At 41.6% G+C, this 16,224-nt stretch overlaps 1 protein-coding gene across 2 annotated transcripts in view; it reads right to left on the bottom strand.

Moving 5' to 3' along the window:
• Positions 1-16,224, bottom strand: part of LOC106578944 (glutamate receptor ionotropic, kainate 2) — a 310,913-nt gene that overhangs the window by 16,781 nt on the left and 277,908 nt on the right. For both annotated transcript variants that reach the window (XM_045701495.2, XM_082961526.1), the window contains exon 15: positions 9,973-10,198. In XM_045701495.2, the coding sequence (XP_045557451.1) occupies positions 9,973-10,198 (226 nt within the window). The remainder of the gene's footprint in view (positions 1-9,972; positions 10,199-16,224) is intronic.

Consider the following 16,224-nt stretch of genomic DNA (forward strand, 5'->3'; position numbering starts at 1 on the left):
CCGTACTTCGAAGCATGTCAACCGCTGTTTAAAATCAATTTTTATGCCATTTTTCTCGTAAAAAAGCGATAATATTCCGACCGGGAATCTGCGTTTAGGTAAAAAGACGAAAGAAAATAAAGCATGGGGTCGACTCGTGCACGCGCCTAAGTTCGTTGTCCTCTGATCGGCCACTTACCAAAGGCGATAATGTGTTTCAGCCAGAGGCTGCCTCGATATCATTCAGCTTTTTCCCAGGTTCTGAGAGCCTATGGGAGCCGTAGGAAGTGTCACGTTACAGCAAAGATCCTCAGTCTTCAATAAAAAGAGCCAAGATGAACAAGAACTTGTCAGACAGGTCACTTCCTGTATGGAATCTTCTCAGGTTTTTGCCTGCCATATGAGTTCTGTTATACTCACAGACACCATTCAAACAGTTTTAGAAACTTTAGGGTGTTTTCTATCCAAAGCCAATAATTATATGCATATTCTAGTTTCTGGGCAGGAGTGATAATCAGATTAAATCGGTACGTTTTTTATCCGGCCGTGAAAATACTGCCCCCTAGCCATAACAGGTTAAAGCCATTTTGCCACAACTTTGGAAGTATGCTTTGGGTCATTGTCCATTTGGAAGACCAATTTGCGACCAAGCTTTAACTTCCTCACTGATGTCTTGAGATGTTGCTTCAATATATCCACATAATTTTCCTTCTCATGATGCCATCTATTTTGTGAAGCACATCAGTCCCTCCTGCAGCAAAGCAACCACACAACATGATGCTGCCACCCCCATGCTTCACGGTTGGGATGGTGTTCTTTGGCTTGCAAGCCTCCCCCTTTTTCCTCCAAACATAACGATGGTCATTATGGCCAAACAGTTCTAATTTTGTTTCATCAGACCAGAGGACATTTCTTCAAAAAGTACAATCTTTGTCCCCATGTGCAGTGACAAACCTTAGTCTGGCTTTTTTATGGCGGTTTTGGAGCAGTGGCTTCTTCCTTGCTGAGCGGCCTTTCAGGTTATGTTGATATAGGACTCGTTTTACTGTGGATATAGATACTTTTGTACCTGTTTCCTCCAGCATCTTCACAAGGTCCTTTGCTGTTGTTCTGGGATTAATATGCACTTTTCGCATCAAAACACATTCATCTCTAGGAGACAGAATGCGTCTCCTTCCTGAGAGGTATGACGACTGCGTGGTCCCATTTTTTTATTTATTTTATCTTTATTTAACCAGGTAGGCTAGTTGAAAACAAGTTCTCATTTACAACTGCGACCTGGCCAAGATAAGGCAAAGCAGTTCGACACATACAACACAGAGTTACACATGGAATAAACAAACACAGTCAATAATACAGTAGAAAAATTCTATATACAGTGTGTGCAAATGAGGTAAAATAAGGCAGGTAAGGCAATAAATAGGCCACGGTGGCGAAGTAATTACAATATAGCAATTAAACACTGGAATGGTAGATGTGCAGAAGATGAATGTGCAAGTAGAGATACTGGGGTTCAAAGGAGCAAGATAAATAAATAAATACAGTATGGGGATGAGGTAGTTGGATGGGCTATTTACAGATGGGCTATGTATAGGTGCAGTGATCTGTGACCTGCTCTGACAGCTGGTGCTTAAAGCTAGTGAGGGAAATATATGACTCCAGCTTCAGTGATTTTTGCAGTTTGTTCCAGTCATTGGCAGCAGAGAACTGGAAGAAAAGGCGGCCAAAGGAGGAATTGGCTTTGGGGGTGACCAGATATACCTGCTGGCGCACGTGCTATGAGTGGGTGCTGCTATGGTGACCAGTGAGCTGAGATAAGGCGGGGCTTTACCTAGCAAAGACTTGTAGTTGACCTGGAGCCAGTGGGTTTGGCGACGAGTATGAAGCGAGGGCCAGCCAACGAGAGCGTACAGGTCGCAGTGGTGGGTAGGATATGGGGCTTTGGTGACAAAACGGATGGCACTGTGATAAACTGCATCCAATTTGTTGAGTAGAGTGTTGGAGGCTATTTTGTAAATGACATCGCCAAAGTCGAGGATTGGTAGGATGGTCAGTTTTAAGAGGGTATGTTTGGCAGCATGAGTGAAAGATGCTTTTTTGAAAAATAGGAAGCCGATTCTAGATTTAATTTTGGATTGGAGATGCTTAATGTGAGTCTGGAAGGAGAGTTTACAGTCTAACCAGACACCTAGGTATATATTGAAGAGCATGCATTTAGTTTTGCTTGTATTTAGTTGGAGGCCACGGAAGGAGAGTTGTATGGCATTGAAGCTCATCTGGATGTTAGTGTGTGGATGTTACACAGTGTCAAAAGAAGGGCCAGAAGTACACAGAATGGTGTCGTCTGTGTAGAGGTGGATCAGAGAATCACCAGCAGCAAGAGCGACATCATTGATGTATACAGAGAAGAGAGTTGGCCCAAGAATTGAACCCTGTGGCACAACCATAGAGAGTGCCAGAGGTCCGGACAACAGGCCCTCCGATTTGACACACTGAACTCAATCGGAGAAGTAGTTGGTGAACCAGGCGAGGCAATCGTTTGAGAAACCATGGTGTTTATACGTGCGTACTATTGTTTGTACAGATGAACGTGGTACCTTCAGGTGTTTGGAAATTGCTCCCAAGGATGAATCAGACTTGTGGTGGTCTACAATTTTTTTCTGAGGTCTTAGCTGATTTCTTTTGATTTTCCCATGATGTCAAGCAAAGAGGCACTGAGTTTGAAAGTAGGCCTTGAAATACATCCACAGGTACACCTCCAATTGACTCAAATGATGTCAATTAGCCTATCAAAAGCTTCTAAAGCCATGACGTCATTTTCAGGAATTTTCCAAGCTGTTTAAAGGCACAGTCAACTTGGTGTATGTACACTTCTGACCCACTGGAATTGTGACACAGTGAGTTATATGTGAAGTAATCTGTCTGTAAACAATTGTTGGAAAAATTACTTGTGTCATACACAAAGTAGATGTCCTAACCGACTTGCCAAAACTATAGTTTGTTAACAACAAATTTGTGGAGTGGTTGAAAAACGAGTTGAATTGACTCCAACATAAGTGTATGTAAACTTCCCACTTCAACTGTATGTCATTTGATTAATTCCCAGCTTGATTTGAATTGTGCCTTACTCCAATGTGTGCAAAAGTATTGCAACTTTTCTTTAAAAAATTGATAAAATAGTTATGGAAATGTGTTGGCAGTAGCCTGAGATCACTATAGAGTCCACAGCATTATTGTATTGTGGTTAATATATACTGTGTATTCTCGTGTCTTCCAATGACGTGATGGGTGAAGAAGCAGTTAGAGAATGGAAATGAAGTACTCTATTTCTATTGAGTCGTACTGGGTGAGAGATGGAGGAGAAAGTTTAGCATGTTGTGTTTCTCAGTGATAAACAGAATATGTAAATGTGAAGAGCTGAAAACAGGCCCTCGCAACATGGGGTAGACATAAATGTAGAGCCATAATTCTCCAACAGAAGAAACATAGGAGAGGGAACTGACAGACCATCGTGAATCCAGAATAAGACACATAGCTGTAATCTGTCAGATCAAAGCGAGTAACAGCACACCAATCCCTAATGCATTGTCTCTCCTCAAAACAGCATGGAAAATGTTCCGGGCATGCTCAAGTACATGTCGTATTTTTAGCCTTGTTCTAAGATTTTGTTTTCCTTCTTTGTAATACAGCTCCAGATTTGTTTTGCATGTTAAGTCGATCAGGGGGAAATATAAAAGAGAGCAAATGGATGTGTGTAAATATTTAAAGTTATTACTTTCAGGGCCTGCAATTACCTCTAAATGCCTGTAGAATACTGTTATTATCAAAACATTTCTGCAAACATATTCCACCCTGTGCTTTGTTTGTGCTCACATATACTTTCTGGTAAACTGTAGTTCACAGACTCTTCTAGACTGACATCTTCATTCCACCCCAGCTAGGTCTGTCACATTTTCTCCATTTGTCCTCATTCCCCACCCCCATCATCTCTTTGTTCCTCCCTTTCTCCATTTGTCCTCATTCCCCACCCCCCACCATCTCTTTGTTCCTCCCTCCTTCCCTCAACCCTTCCCTCCCTCTCTCTGTCCTTCCGTCCCTCTGTCCCTCTCTCTCCTCTCTCCTCCCTCTCTCTCTCGCTCTCTCTTTCTGATATACAGGACTAGGACAGGAAGGTCGCTGCCCAAACAGAAGGTGGGTCACGCCCTCAGAGATGTCCCATTTCCCAACCTTCCATTCAGGTCTTACAGAGATGTTCACTGTCGTTTATGATCCGGAGCTAAACAACCCACGGGGGAACCATCGCGACAACTTCCCCGCACTGCACGGCAGGAAACGCCAACCTGCTGACATGCAAAATATGCACTTCCCTAATACTGTAAGTGATTAAGAAGGCCTAATGAAACACAATGAAAATTGATAGCAAAGAGAGAGAGCAAGAGAGAGAGAGAGCAAGAGAGAGGGAGAGACAGACAGAGACAGAGGGAGAGAAAGAGGGAGAGAGGAAGAAAGAGAGAAAATGAGAGAGGGAGAGAAAGATGGAAAGAGAGAAGGGGGGCAGAGAGAGAGATGGGGAGGGGCGAGAGAGACGGAGAGAGAGATAGACGAGGGAAGGAAGGAGGGCAGAGACAGAGCCTCCTGAGATTATGGACGTATGGAGCAGAGGAAGTAACAGTTTAATCACAAGCGGCCGTGTGGCGCGAGTCGCATAAACAAACTTGTGACAGATGTTTGATACGCTACTGTGCATGACTCCACTTAATGACCTCTCCAGGGAGGACGTCCATACACACACATTAAAGGCTGAGCGGGGAGATCTATCCCCATAGGTACAATAGGACTACAGTCACTATGGGGCTTCACTCTCTAATGTGGACACACAGCTACACAGCTCCTGTGTCCCTCCCCCCTTCCACTCCACCTTATGTAGGCCAACAACAATCCCCTTCAAATACAACTTCACAATGGTCCTACTTTCATCTGTTCTCATTTAATATCCAGGGGCGAAAATCTGATATCAACTTTGGAGGGGACAATTACATGACATTTTCTCAAGAGCAATTCCTGAGGGGGACACCAAAAGTAGTGCTGTAACACATAGCCTACATTGTAATATGGTAAATGTATATTGAGGAACCAAAGAAATAAGGTGTTTGCCGTACTCCTAACTACCGGTACCGAAAACTACACAACTAATCACAACAGCAATACCATTGCCTTTAACAAATCTTAGTTCAGTCACCAGTTTAAGTTGAGAGTGGGGGTATCCATGGCATTTTCCAATTATGTTCCTATTTTCCAAGTAAAACAAATGGAGAACCTTTCATAATGTTGTCAAACAAAGACTCAACAAACTTACCTGAGACTCCCTGTCTCTGCCAGTCTGTCCCTGCATATCTGTCCCCAACTCTGCTGTCTGTGTGCCATCTGTTGCCTGCTCTGCCTAATGACATCATTGTGAAACATTTCCATTAGAATTTCATTTCTTTCTTATGAACATTCTATCAACTAGTCTTTGAGATATTAGGCTACTAGGGTTCTTACTTTGCGTTTTGGTGTATTGAAAAATACTCTGATAAAATAAATAAATAAAAGTTCCCTTGCGACAATTTAGCTTTTGCAACGAGACCATTAAATATATTTAAGACAATGGTAGAAGAGAGTGTAGTTCTGTTCAGTTTGGAATCCAGTTTATCGCTAACCTTATCACAGGGACTTTGAAGCACTAACTTACATCATCTGCATGCTGATCTTGGAATAAATTGACGATAGCAAAGATTCCATCTTTGACGAGGCCACATAAATGGAATAGGTACTAGCTAGCTTAATAGTTAATATTTGCGCGCTAGCTCTGCATATTCAGCTAGTGTGTGTGCGCGATTGACTGGATTAACCTCACGTCAGTTACGTTCATTGAGTGCCTTTCAGACAGTGGATACGACCCCTCTGTTACCTTGCCAACTAAGGAACTGGCAGTGGATCGAACCATTGTGAGGCAAAGGGTGGGGGGGTCACAATCTTTTGAAACTTAAAAACGCGCTATTAAGTGTCTATAATCAGCACAATTGCTTTCATTGCGTATTATTAATATGATTTAAATTACATAGTTATGTTTCAGTGATATATTGGGGGGGACAAATCATATTTTTCCCAGGATGGGGGGGTTGTGTCCCCCCCGTGTCCCCCGGGATTTCCGCCCCTGCTAATATCATCAGCTACCAGATGTATATACTTCGCTCTGGTCTACTCTCCTCTTCTATGGGCTAAATGTTATACTCTGAATTAACCACCGTTGCCAATGCAGTAAATATCCCATTAGAGATGGATAATATCTGGACGGCCGTGCTAACTAACACTAACTCTGTCCATTACAGTGCAGACTTGGGGAGCGGCTGCCAGAGGGACTCAGAACCAAGTACACCACTGAACTATCAAGGCCCAGCTACTAATGCAGGCAGACAACTCCTCTCTGTTAAAGTCAATGAGATATATGCTAAATGGCCAGGCTGTATGGGAATACAGGACACATATGGTAACGGCTACTAAAAGGGTAGGATTAGCAATTTAAATGCCTTGTTCTCTGCTCCGTGTGAATGGGCCACAAGGGAGTGATGATGCTAAACATCCTTTTTCAGCACGGACCGACGATGTGTGCGATGCACAACCTAAACCTTTGCCTGACAGACACACACACACACACACACACACACCCACACACACACACCACACACACACACACACCACACACACACACACACACACACACACACACACACACACACACACACACACACACACACACACACACACACATACGGACAAATGCATTTGGAGACCCACACACACTTAACACAAATGCACACACATTAATGCCATATATGCGCACATGCAAAGACATACACTCACACACGTATATGCACACACACACACACCGACAAACCCATTCCTGCATTGTTCCTAGCAAACGCATCACAACCAACGCAGCATATTCCATTCCAGCTGTCGCCAACACCCTGGTCACACATAACAAATATTGTTATAGGACAAATCACTCAGGAAACACAATCACACAGAGAAAACACAGCCTCTCTGCTGCTCTCGCATACAGTCATTTACTGAATGGCCCTGTGCTTTATGACCGAGAAATACATAAAACATACACAAATGGAGCAAATAGCCACTGATGTTATAAAGGACAGAATTATCCATCCTCTTAGGGAAATGGGACACAATGTGTTGTATTCTCTAAAGGCATGTGTCCTGCTGCATACTGAACAATGTGTTAGACAACAAGCTAAATAACAGGGAGACTGTTAGACCAAAACCTTTTAGAGTTCATATGCGTAGCGTATAAAAGCCACAATTCTTCAGTGTCCCAAACATAGAAAGACAGACAACCTCCACCTCCCAGTCTCCCCAAATAAATGACAGAGGACACAAAAAACCCAGCATCCTTTGCATGCAGGTCATTGTGTTAAGTTGTCTTGTAGGGATGCCCCAGAGCGATCTTCCCCTTATAACTCAGGTACTTACAAGGAGTTTTTCCTTTTCATTTGTGGCAGCCGTTGCCGGGAGCTGCATGTGTAACAGGATTAAGACAATCTGCTGCTGAGCTCCATAATCAAATCCTGCACCTCCGCACACAACGTGTAAACCAGCGTGCCACCGCCCAACACCCTCTCCATTCATTTACAGTTGAAGTCGGAAGTTTACATACACCTTAGCCGAATACATTTAAACTCAGTTTTGCGCAATTCCTGACATTTCATCCGAGTAAAAATCCCTGTCTAAAGGCAGTTAGGATCAGCACATTATTTTAAGAATGTGAAATGTCGGAATAATAGTAGAGAGAATGATTTATTTCAGCTTTTATTTCTTTCATCACATTCCCAGTGGGTCGGAAGTTTACATACACTCAATTAGTATTTGGTAGCATTGCCTTTAAATTGTTTAACTTGGGTCAAATGTTTCGGGTAGCCTTCCACACGCTTCCCACAATAAGTTGGGTGAATTTTGGCCCATTCCTCCTGACAGAACGGGTGTAACTGAGTCAGGTTTGTAGGCCTCCTTGCTTACACACGCTTTTTCAGTTCTGCCTACAAATTTTCTATAGGATTGAGGTCAGGGCTTTGTGATGGCCACTCCAATACCTTGACTTTGTTGTCTTTAGCCATTTTGCAAGTATGCTTGGGGTCATTGTCCATTTGGAAGACCCATTTGCGACCAAGCTTTAACTTCCTCACTGATGTCTTGAGATGGTGCTTCAATATATCCACATAATTTTCCTCCGCATGATGCTATCTATTTTGTGAAGCACATCAGTCCCTCCTGCAGCAAAGCACCCCCACAACATGATGCTGCCACCCCCGTGCTTCACGGTTGGGATGGTGTTCTTCGGCTTGCAAGCCTCCCCCTTTTTCCTCCAAACATAACGATGGTCATTATGGCCAAACAGTTCTATTTTTGTTTCATCAGACCAGAGGACATTTCTCCAAAAAGTACAATCTTTGTCCCCATGTGCAGTTGCAAACCGTAGTCTGGCTTTTTTATTGTGGTTTTGGAGCAGTGGCTTCTTCCTTGCTGAGCGGCCTTTCAGGTTATGTCGATATAGGACTCGTTTTACTGTGGATATAGATACTTTTGTACCTGTTTCCTCCAGCATCTCCTTTGCTGTTGTTCTGGGATTGATTTGCACTTTTCGCACCAAAGTATGTTCATCTCTAGGAGACAGAACGCGTCTCCTTCCTGAGCAGTATGATGGCTGCATGGTGCCATGGTGTTTATACTTGCGTACTATTGTTTGTACAGATGAATGTGGTACCTTCAGGCATTTGAAAATTGCTCCCAAGGATGAACCAGATTTGTGGAGGTCTACAATTTTTTTCTGAGGTCTTAGCTGATTTCTTTTGATTTTCCCATGATGTCAAGCAAAGGTAGGCCTTGAAATACATCCACAGATACACCTCCAATTGACTCAAATAGTGTCAATTAGCCTTTCAGAAGCTTATAAAGCCATGACATAATTTTCTGGAATTTTCCAAGCTGTTTAAAGGCACAGTCAACTTAGTGTGTGTAAACTTCTGACCCACTGGAATTGTGATACAGTAAATTATAAGTGAAATAATCTGTCTGTAAACAATTGTTGGAAAAATTACTTGTGTCACGCACAAAGTAGATGTCCTAACCGACTTGCCAAAACTATAGTTTGTTAACAAGAAATTTGTGGAGTGGTTGAAAAACAAGTTTTAATGACTCCAACCTAAGTGTATGTAAACTTCCCACTTGAACTGTATGTCAGATAGTTCTTCTCTCCATTCTTTCATCGGATGCTTTGCCCCTTAGGGTCCCTGGGTGCTCCACACACACACACACACACACACACACACACACACACACACACACACACACACACACACACACACACACACACACACACACACACACACACACACACACACACACACACACACACACACCTCATTAGTGCAAGGGAGTCATTCTGTTTGAAAAGTCAGAGAGAGCAAATCTGATATTTGATATTGATTATTGTACTACAGTGTTGATGAAGCTAGCACACAAGCATTTCACTGCACATTTTATACCTGCTGTAAACTGTGTACGTGACCAATACATTTTGATTTGATCTATACAGCATTTTCCTATTATAGATTAGTGTGCTGGATTGTTGAGTAACTTTATTGAATAATATGAAAGCATTATATATGTAGTATGTATGCAGTGTTATTAAATGATAAACATGCTATAGCGTAGGGGGCTGTTAATAAACAGCATAATAAACCTTATCTTACTGCAGGGTGCTATGATACTGAATGTTATTGCATGGGTCATGTCTCAGGGTTATGGAGAATGTACTGTGTGTGGGAGTATGACCCAGTCTTTTGTCCTAACTGTCGAAATAGGCGAGAGTAGTTGCAGAAATTGTGCTTGAGAAGTAGGTCTACGTGTGTGTTGTACTATGTTGAGAGGAGGACGTACCCATGGGGGTTCCCACGCCGTAGGCTTTGGAGTCGATGAGACCCCCTATCTGGGTAAGGTTGCAGTTGCGCTGGGTGACAAACTCGATGGTGGTAGACTCCATCAGGAAGGCGTAGTCCGAGGTGAGAACTCGATGGATCCCTTCGTCAATATCTTTCACCATCACAGAGTGCCTCCGACTGCTCATAAACTCCCACATCTTGTCGTACGTGGAGATCTTGGTTTTCTACACAACAAGGAAGAAATAGAGAGAATGGTGACTGTTAGGCTATGATTCAATAATGTCATGAAAGGAGTTGGAGGAGAGTCAGTCTTGATAGTGATATTGCTGGTGCGTTTATTATGTAAATCAGACATTTATACAGTAGTACCGATGCACACACAAACACTAAATCAATCAAAAAAGAATGTTATTTATTTGAGGTTTGTTTCAAAAGCTAGATATATCATGGTGAATTTATAAATATTGGTCAGGATCATCTCCTATCAAAAGCTGTGCCTGTGAGGTTGAACAAATTGGAATGAGCTCAAAAGGAAAGTAATTTAATCAGTGCAGATATAAAAAAATATTCTCATCAGTTTGTGATGCAGAATAAGAGACCTTGCTCTAAAATATAGATTCTCCAATGACACTGTGGTTGGCAGAGAGACAAACACACAGACAAGCAGAGAGAGGGTAAATAGAACACTCATTTAAACACCAGGCATGTTTTCATTCCTATCAAAGCCCTGAACACAATTTACATGCAATTATTTTTAAATGTCATTAGGAAAACATGTCATTTACTGTTGAGAGACTTTCTTGTGTTGCTTTTCTCCCTCATTTAATCATTATCTCGTACTGAGCAGACAGACAGAGAGAGCGACAGAGAGACACAGAGAGACACAGTGAAATACAGACAAAGCAATAGAGTAAAACATGCTAATGACTGTAACCACCCTGACAAAATGGCAATCTAAAGAATATCTCATAATTACAGCTCTACAGCGATACAGCAATTATGAACTATACAGCCAAAGTACATATTGAACACCTCAACAGAAAGTATTAATATGAACCTATTATGTGTTGTAGTAGTAGTAGTAGTAGAATGATAATAGCGTTAGGATTATCAATCAATTCCATTTCTGTAGTTAGTTAATATTGTGTATCAGCAGGAGCAGTAGTATTGTCAGCAGTAGTAGTCTTTCTCCAGCTGTAATGTCAGTGAAGACTCAGCGGTGTGTGTGATACTCTCCCAGGGCCCAGCCATTTGAAGGCATTTTTGAAGGCATTTGAAACCTAATTAAGTCACATCGTCCAAGGTCCCACCCGCCATTATTGTGTGTAATGACTTTTTGTGGCTGGTCGATATTTTAGATCAACTGGGTGATTTGCAAAGTGCCTATCAGAATCTTTTGGAGTCACCCTTGACAAATCAGGCGATTGAGCATGCAAGCTACAGACTGCTGATAAGGCAGGGGCACTGGCTCTGAATACATGGACGGGAGGCAGATAACCACATAGTTAGCTAACACTAACTTACACACAGGATAGTACAGAGGTGGGCTTCCCTCAGAACCACCTGGACTACAAAAGACCTGCACTGATCACACAAAGCTAATGAGATATTAGAAGAAGACTAACAGGTATCGAAATCATTGAAGTTTGACGGGTCACAAATAGCTGTTAAATTGGAATGTATTAAACGAGAGAGCATTTGCAGAGCTTATATTTGAAAAGTTGGTATATTTATATTTGTGAGAAAGTAACTTAAGTAGATATGAACAACAGTTCGAAGAACAAGAGTTTATATAGAACTAAATATTAGAGTTTCAAAAATTGTTTTGGACTTTTCTCTCCTTTGCCTCTCCTCTCCTCTACCTGTCTGTTTTTTAAATGAGGGTTTCATCTCTTCTTATTTGGCCTCTCTGTCTTCAGAATCACAGATTGTTCTCGGTGGAGACGTGCGCCTCCATGTCTCCGCTGGGCGCCGGGGATGATTAGAATACTGCTCTGCCTAATCCTTTGATCATGCTGAAGTGGCTGAAGATTAGCACCACTACAATCTAACGTTACTCCGGGATCCAGATCTGTTCAAAAGGCTGAAATAATCATTCACTATGCTGTGCAATGCACTCCCAAACAGAATCATCTTCATTGTTCCCAGAAAAACGAGTCTCTCTCTCTTTTTCCATCTCTCTCACACATAATACCTCCTCCTTTACCGTGAGATTCGAACTCAAGTGCTGAATGAAGGAACGGCACGCAGTCAAGTCTTAACCGCCACTGAATCATCGGAGATGAGAAGGCGAGAACAGGCGGTAAAACCATTGTCAATCATGATAAGGCTGTGATGGTGACAGCCAATGAGGTATCTTACCATTAGTGCTTGAGTGAATAATCATTGCTAAAGTGAGTTGAATATGGGTTTTGAGTGAGATGTGTGATTTTGCAGTTCTGGTTCAGATCAGAGTTGTCTGGGGGATTCTGTTGCCTAAAGTAACACAAGAGGGAAAAAGAAAAGGCTGGCATACTTCTTTCTTTGTTTTTGAGAATGACAGGGTAAAGAAAAGACTCAGAGAACTAAGTTCTAAACTAAACACTAACTTCCCATTTGTTAATGAAAACACTGGAACATACCTACAAATAAACAGCTAATTGATCTCTGTTCAAAACTCCAAAAAGTCCCGTTAGGAGTCGTCTTGGTCAGCAAGGTATAAAACGTATCAAACATGTAGTAGAACACAAGAACTATGATGCCCCAATTTCTGGCCAACATTTGCTGAGTCATCGCAACAACAATTCAAATCAAAAGTGGGCATTGGGGACTGAGAAAACAAAACTACAAAGTAATCCTAATTATCCCAATACTCTAACATGAAACACAACAATGTACATTCATCCCTGCATATGCCATATCGGTAACACTTTACTTGACACCCAGCATCATAGCACGTTATGACACGGTCATAACCATGTCATAATGTGTCATAACAGCTGACATAACTTGTCATAACCTGCCATAATATGGTCATAACACTGTCATGACCCATATATTTAGACCTGTTGTGCCATGTACTGTGTTATTTTATGGCTGGTTATGACACCTACACAAGAGTGTCAAAACCCACAAAACATCCCACAGTAGTTATTTTATGGCTGGTTATGACACCTACACAAGAGTGTCAAAACCCACAAAACATCCCACAGTAGTTATTTTATGGCTGGTTATGACACCTACACAAGAGTGTCAAAACCCACAAAACATCCCACAGTAGTTATTTTATGGCTGGTTATGACACCTACACAAGAGTGTCAAAACCCACAAAACATCCCACAGTAGTTATTTTATGGCTGGTTATGACACCTACACAAGAGTGTCAAAACCCACAAAACATCCCACAGTAGTTATTTTATGGCTGGTTATGACACCTACACAAGAGTGTCAAAACCCACAAAACATCCCACAGTAGTTATTTTATGGCTGGTTATGACACCTATAGCATATAAAAGAGTGTCAAAACCCACAAAGCATACCACACAAAGCAAAACATTTCATTTCACCATAGCCTACTTGTCAACAGTATGTTTATGTTATATAACATTTACTGAAATTGCTCATTGTAGTTAAATTATCATTGTATTACGCACACATTGATGTCAGACATGCACTTACCAGTAATTATATAATTCAGAGAAAAAAAACTACTTTTCTGAACCCCCCCACCCCACTTTCCATCACTGACTTTGCTGATAACTACTTTATTGAGGAAAAGTGTACTTACTATGCCTGTAATATGTGGTTGTCCCCCCTAGCTATCTTAAGATGAATGCACTAACTGAAAGTCGCTCTGGATAAGAGCATCTGCTAATTTACTAAAATGTTAAATGTACCCCATTGGTCTATTGCTGATGACTGGGATGAATGCAGGAGCAGATGTTAAGAGCAGGACAAGACAACTTCTTTTTGACTGACGACTGACATAAAGGCAGGCATGTACGTGATAGGCCTATCTGGCTTATATGATTATGATGGTAATAATTCTTCTTGACAGTGTCATAAAGTGTATTTTCTTAGTCCATGTAAAGTGATAGAGGATGGTCATAATGCTTCATGACAGTGTCATAGAGTGTTTTTTCTACAAGTTATTTAAAATATGATGGAAAACAAACATGACTGTAAAGAATTCTTTACAACAACAAAGGATTTAAAAGACACATTTTCAAACATTGTTTTTATTACACATGCACCTGTATAGAGGTACAGTATGTGCCCTTGCAAGCTTGTGGCCCCACTACAAATGTGCACAAAGGGGACTTGGCAAGATTGTGCATTTTCACTGCTTGGATTGTTTACCATGGGGTCAAATCTCTGAATCGATTTGCGTGTGTCCAATGGCCTCATTAGATGAACTGGATGTTAATGCCTCTGTGGAAGCCCTTCCTCTTATAAATCTATTATTTCTACATTGTGATGCTAATAACTGTAGCCCTGATCCACAAGGGCAATACAGAGAGTACCAAATCATAACCTCTAATCAGCCAAGCACCTTCAAGTCCCTCTCACCAGAGGTGTCATGCCCGTAGATTTGTCCTGTTTTTTTATTTTTCAGATGATAAATTAACTACTAAACATACATTTTTAAGCCTACCATTTGTCATTATTTATAAAAAGATCTGTCAGAGGTATATTTTGCGGAGGGGGCACACTGACTGGACCAGTCAAAAAGTACCCCTCCCAATTCTCCCTAGGAAATGGTTCCTTCCAAGGTGCACCACGGAGCAAAGACATGCTAGGCAGGACGCTAGCTACTCTAGTGCTTGCAGACAGTATCGTCAGTGGAAGAAGAGAGCCAGTTTCAAGTGACAGACACAGTGTTTGATTTGATTTTACCTCCCTGTGGTGGGCAGGACTCGCAGGAGGTATGTTTGTAAATTAATTTGATTTTGATCAAGTTATGTAGCATATTGATTCCTTTTTGATGAATAAATAAAACTGAAATGTTGTTTCTCTGTAATACTACCAACCAAGCTTTTTATGTAGTTGGCTTTAGCTAGCCAACTAGATAGGTTCCCAATCTCACAACCAACTGCCAAGCCATTTCAGGGAATCAATCAAGTTAGAGTCGCTTGTCTAACTAACTTAGCTGGTATGCCTGCTGGCATGGTTGCTAGACTTTAGACAAGCCACAGTTGTTTTAATTCTTAAAGAATCAATGTGCAGCATTCATTAAAATGACAATTGAACAGGTAAAGAGGTATGCCTCAATAACCTATTCAGAAAAATAGACATAGATATATCATTAGGTATAATTATTATGGCTCTAGACTGCAGGAAAAAGCTATTCTCCAACAATTTTCACTCAACCAGGCGAAATCTGTGTACAACCTCCCCCCATCCTCACGTACTTTGTGCCCCCTCCAAAATAATGGGTGCATGACGCCCCTGCCTCTCACCTCAGACCCACTCAAGGCTTTCCAGGGGAGAAAATGTGAGTCACTGCCTGCTTGTCCACAGTCAAATCCAGAATCATGTGACTTGGTAAATAATAACAATTAAGAATAATTTGTCTCTTGGCTTTATGAGGTGATGTTGTTCTCGTCCGTGTGCTATTTTTCAGCAGTGAACTTGATGCAAACTGTTTTATATACGTAGTGTACAGCAAAGCTGAAGTGAATATGAGTGTGAGTATAAATGTGCGTGTGCACGCTTGTGTGTATGTGCGCGTGTGTGCCTGCGTGTGTGTGCTCATATGTGTGTGTGTGTGTGTACGTCTGCGTGTACATGTCTTACACGTGGCCTTGAGCGAGAGAGGCCTTTCTCGGGGAGGTTGAGTGATGGCGTTGTAAGAAGCAGGTGGATGGACTGAGATGCATCCTCTCCCTGGGGTCCCTCTCCCAACACAGACCACCAGCGTACTCTCTATTGTTAGGCTTGTCAACATGTATTGCTCTGCAAAGAGTTTTGCATATTTTTCAAAGAGCCTGTAATCAAAGGCATGGAGATAGAGGAAGAAAACAGCTTACAGTTCTGTCACCACAAACAACACTTATCATCTGCGTAGACTACTTTTGACAGATATTTTTTTTACGATACATTGTTGACACTGAACGGTAGTTCTCATAAAGACAAAACACAAAAACATTTCCCAAGTTCAGGAAACACATTCACCAGCTGCTAAGGAAGGGGATTGTGTTGGTAGTAATGTAATACAGGTTTATGATATCGTGTTATATAGGTTTATGTTCTAAGATTAAAGATACATCAA

Source organism: Salmo salar, chromosome 02 (assembly GCF_965601325.2).
Source record: "Salmo salar chromosome 02, fSalSal1, whole genome shotgun sequence".
Classification (NCBI taxonomy): Eukaryota; Metazoa; Chordata; class Actinopteri; order Salmoniformes; family Salmonidae; genus Salmo; species Salmo salar.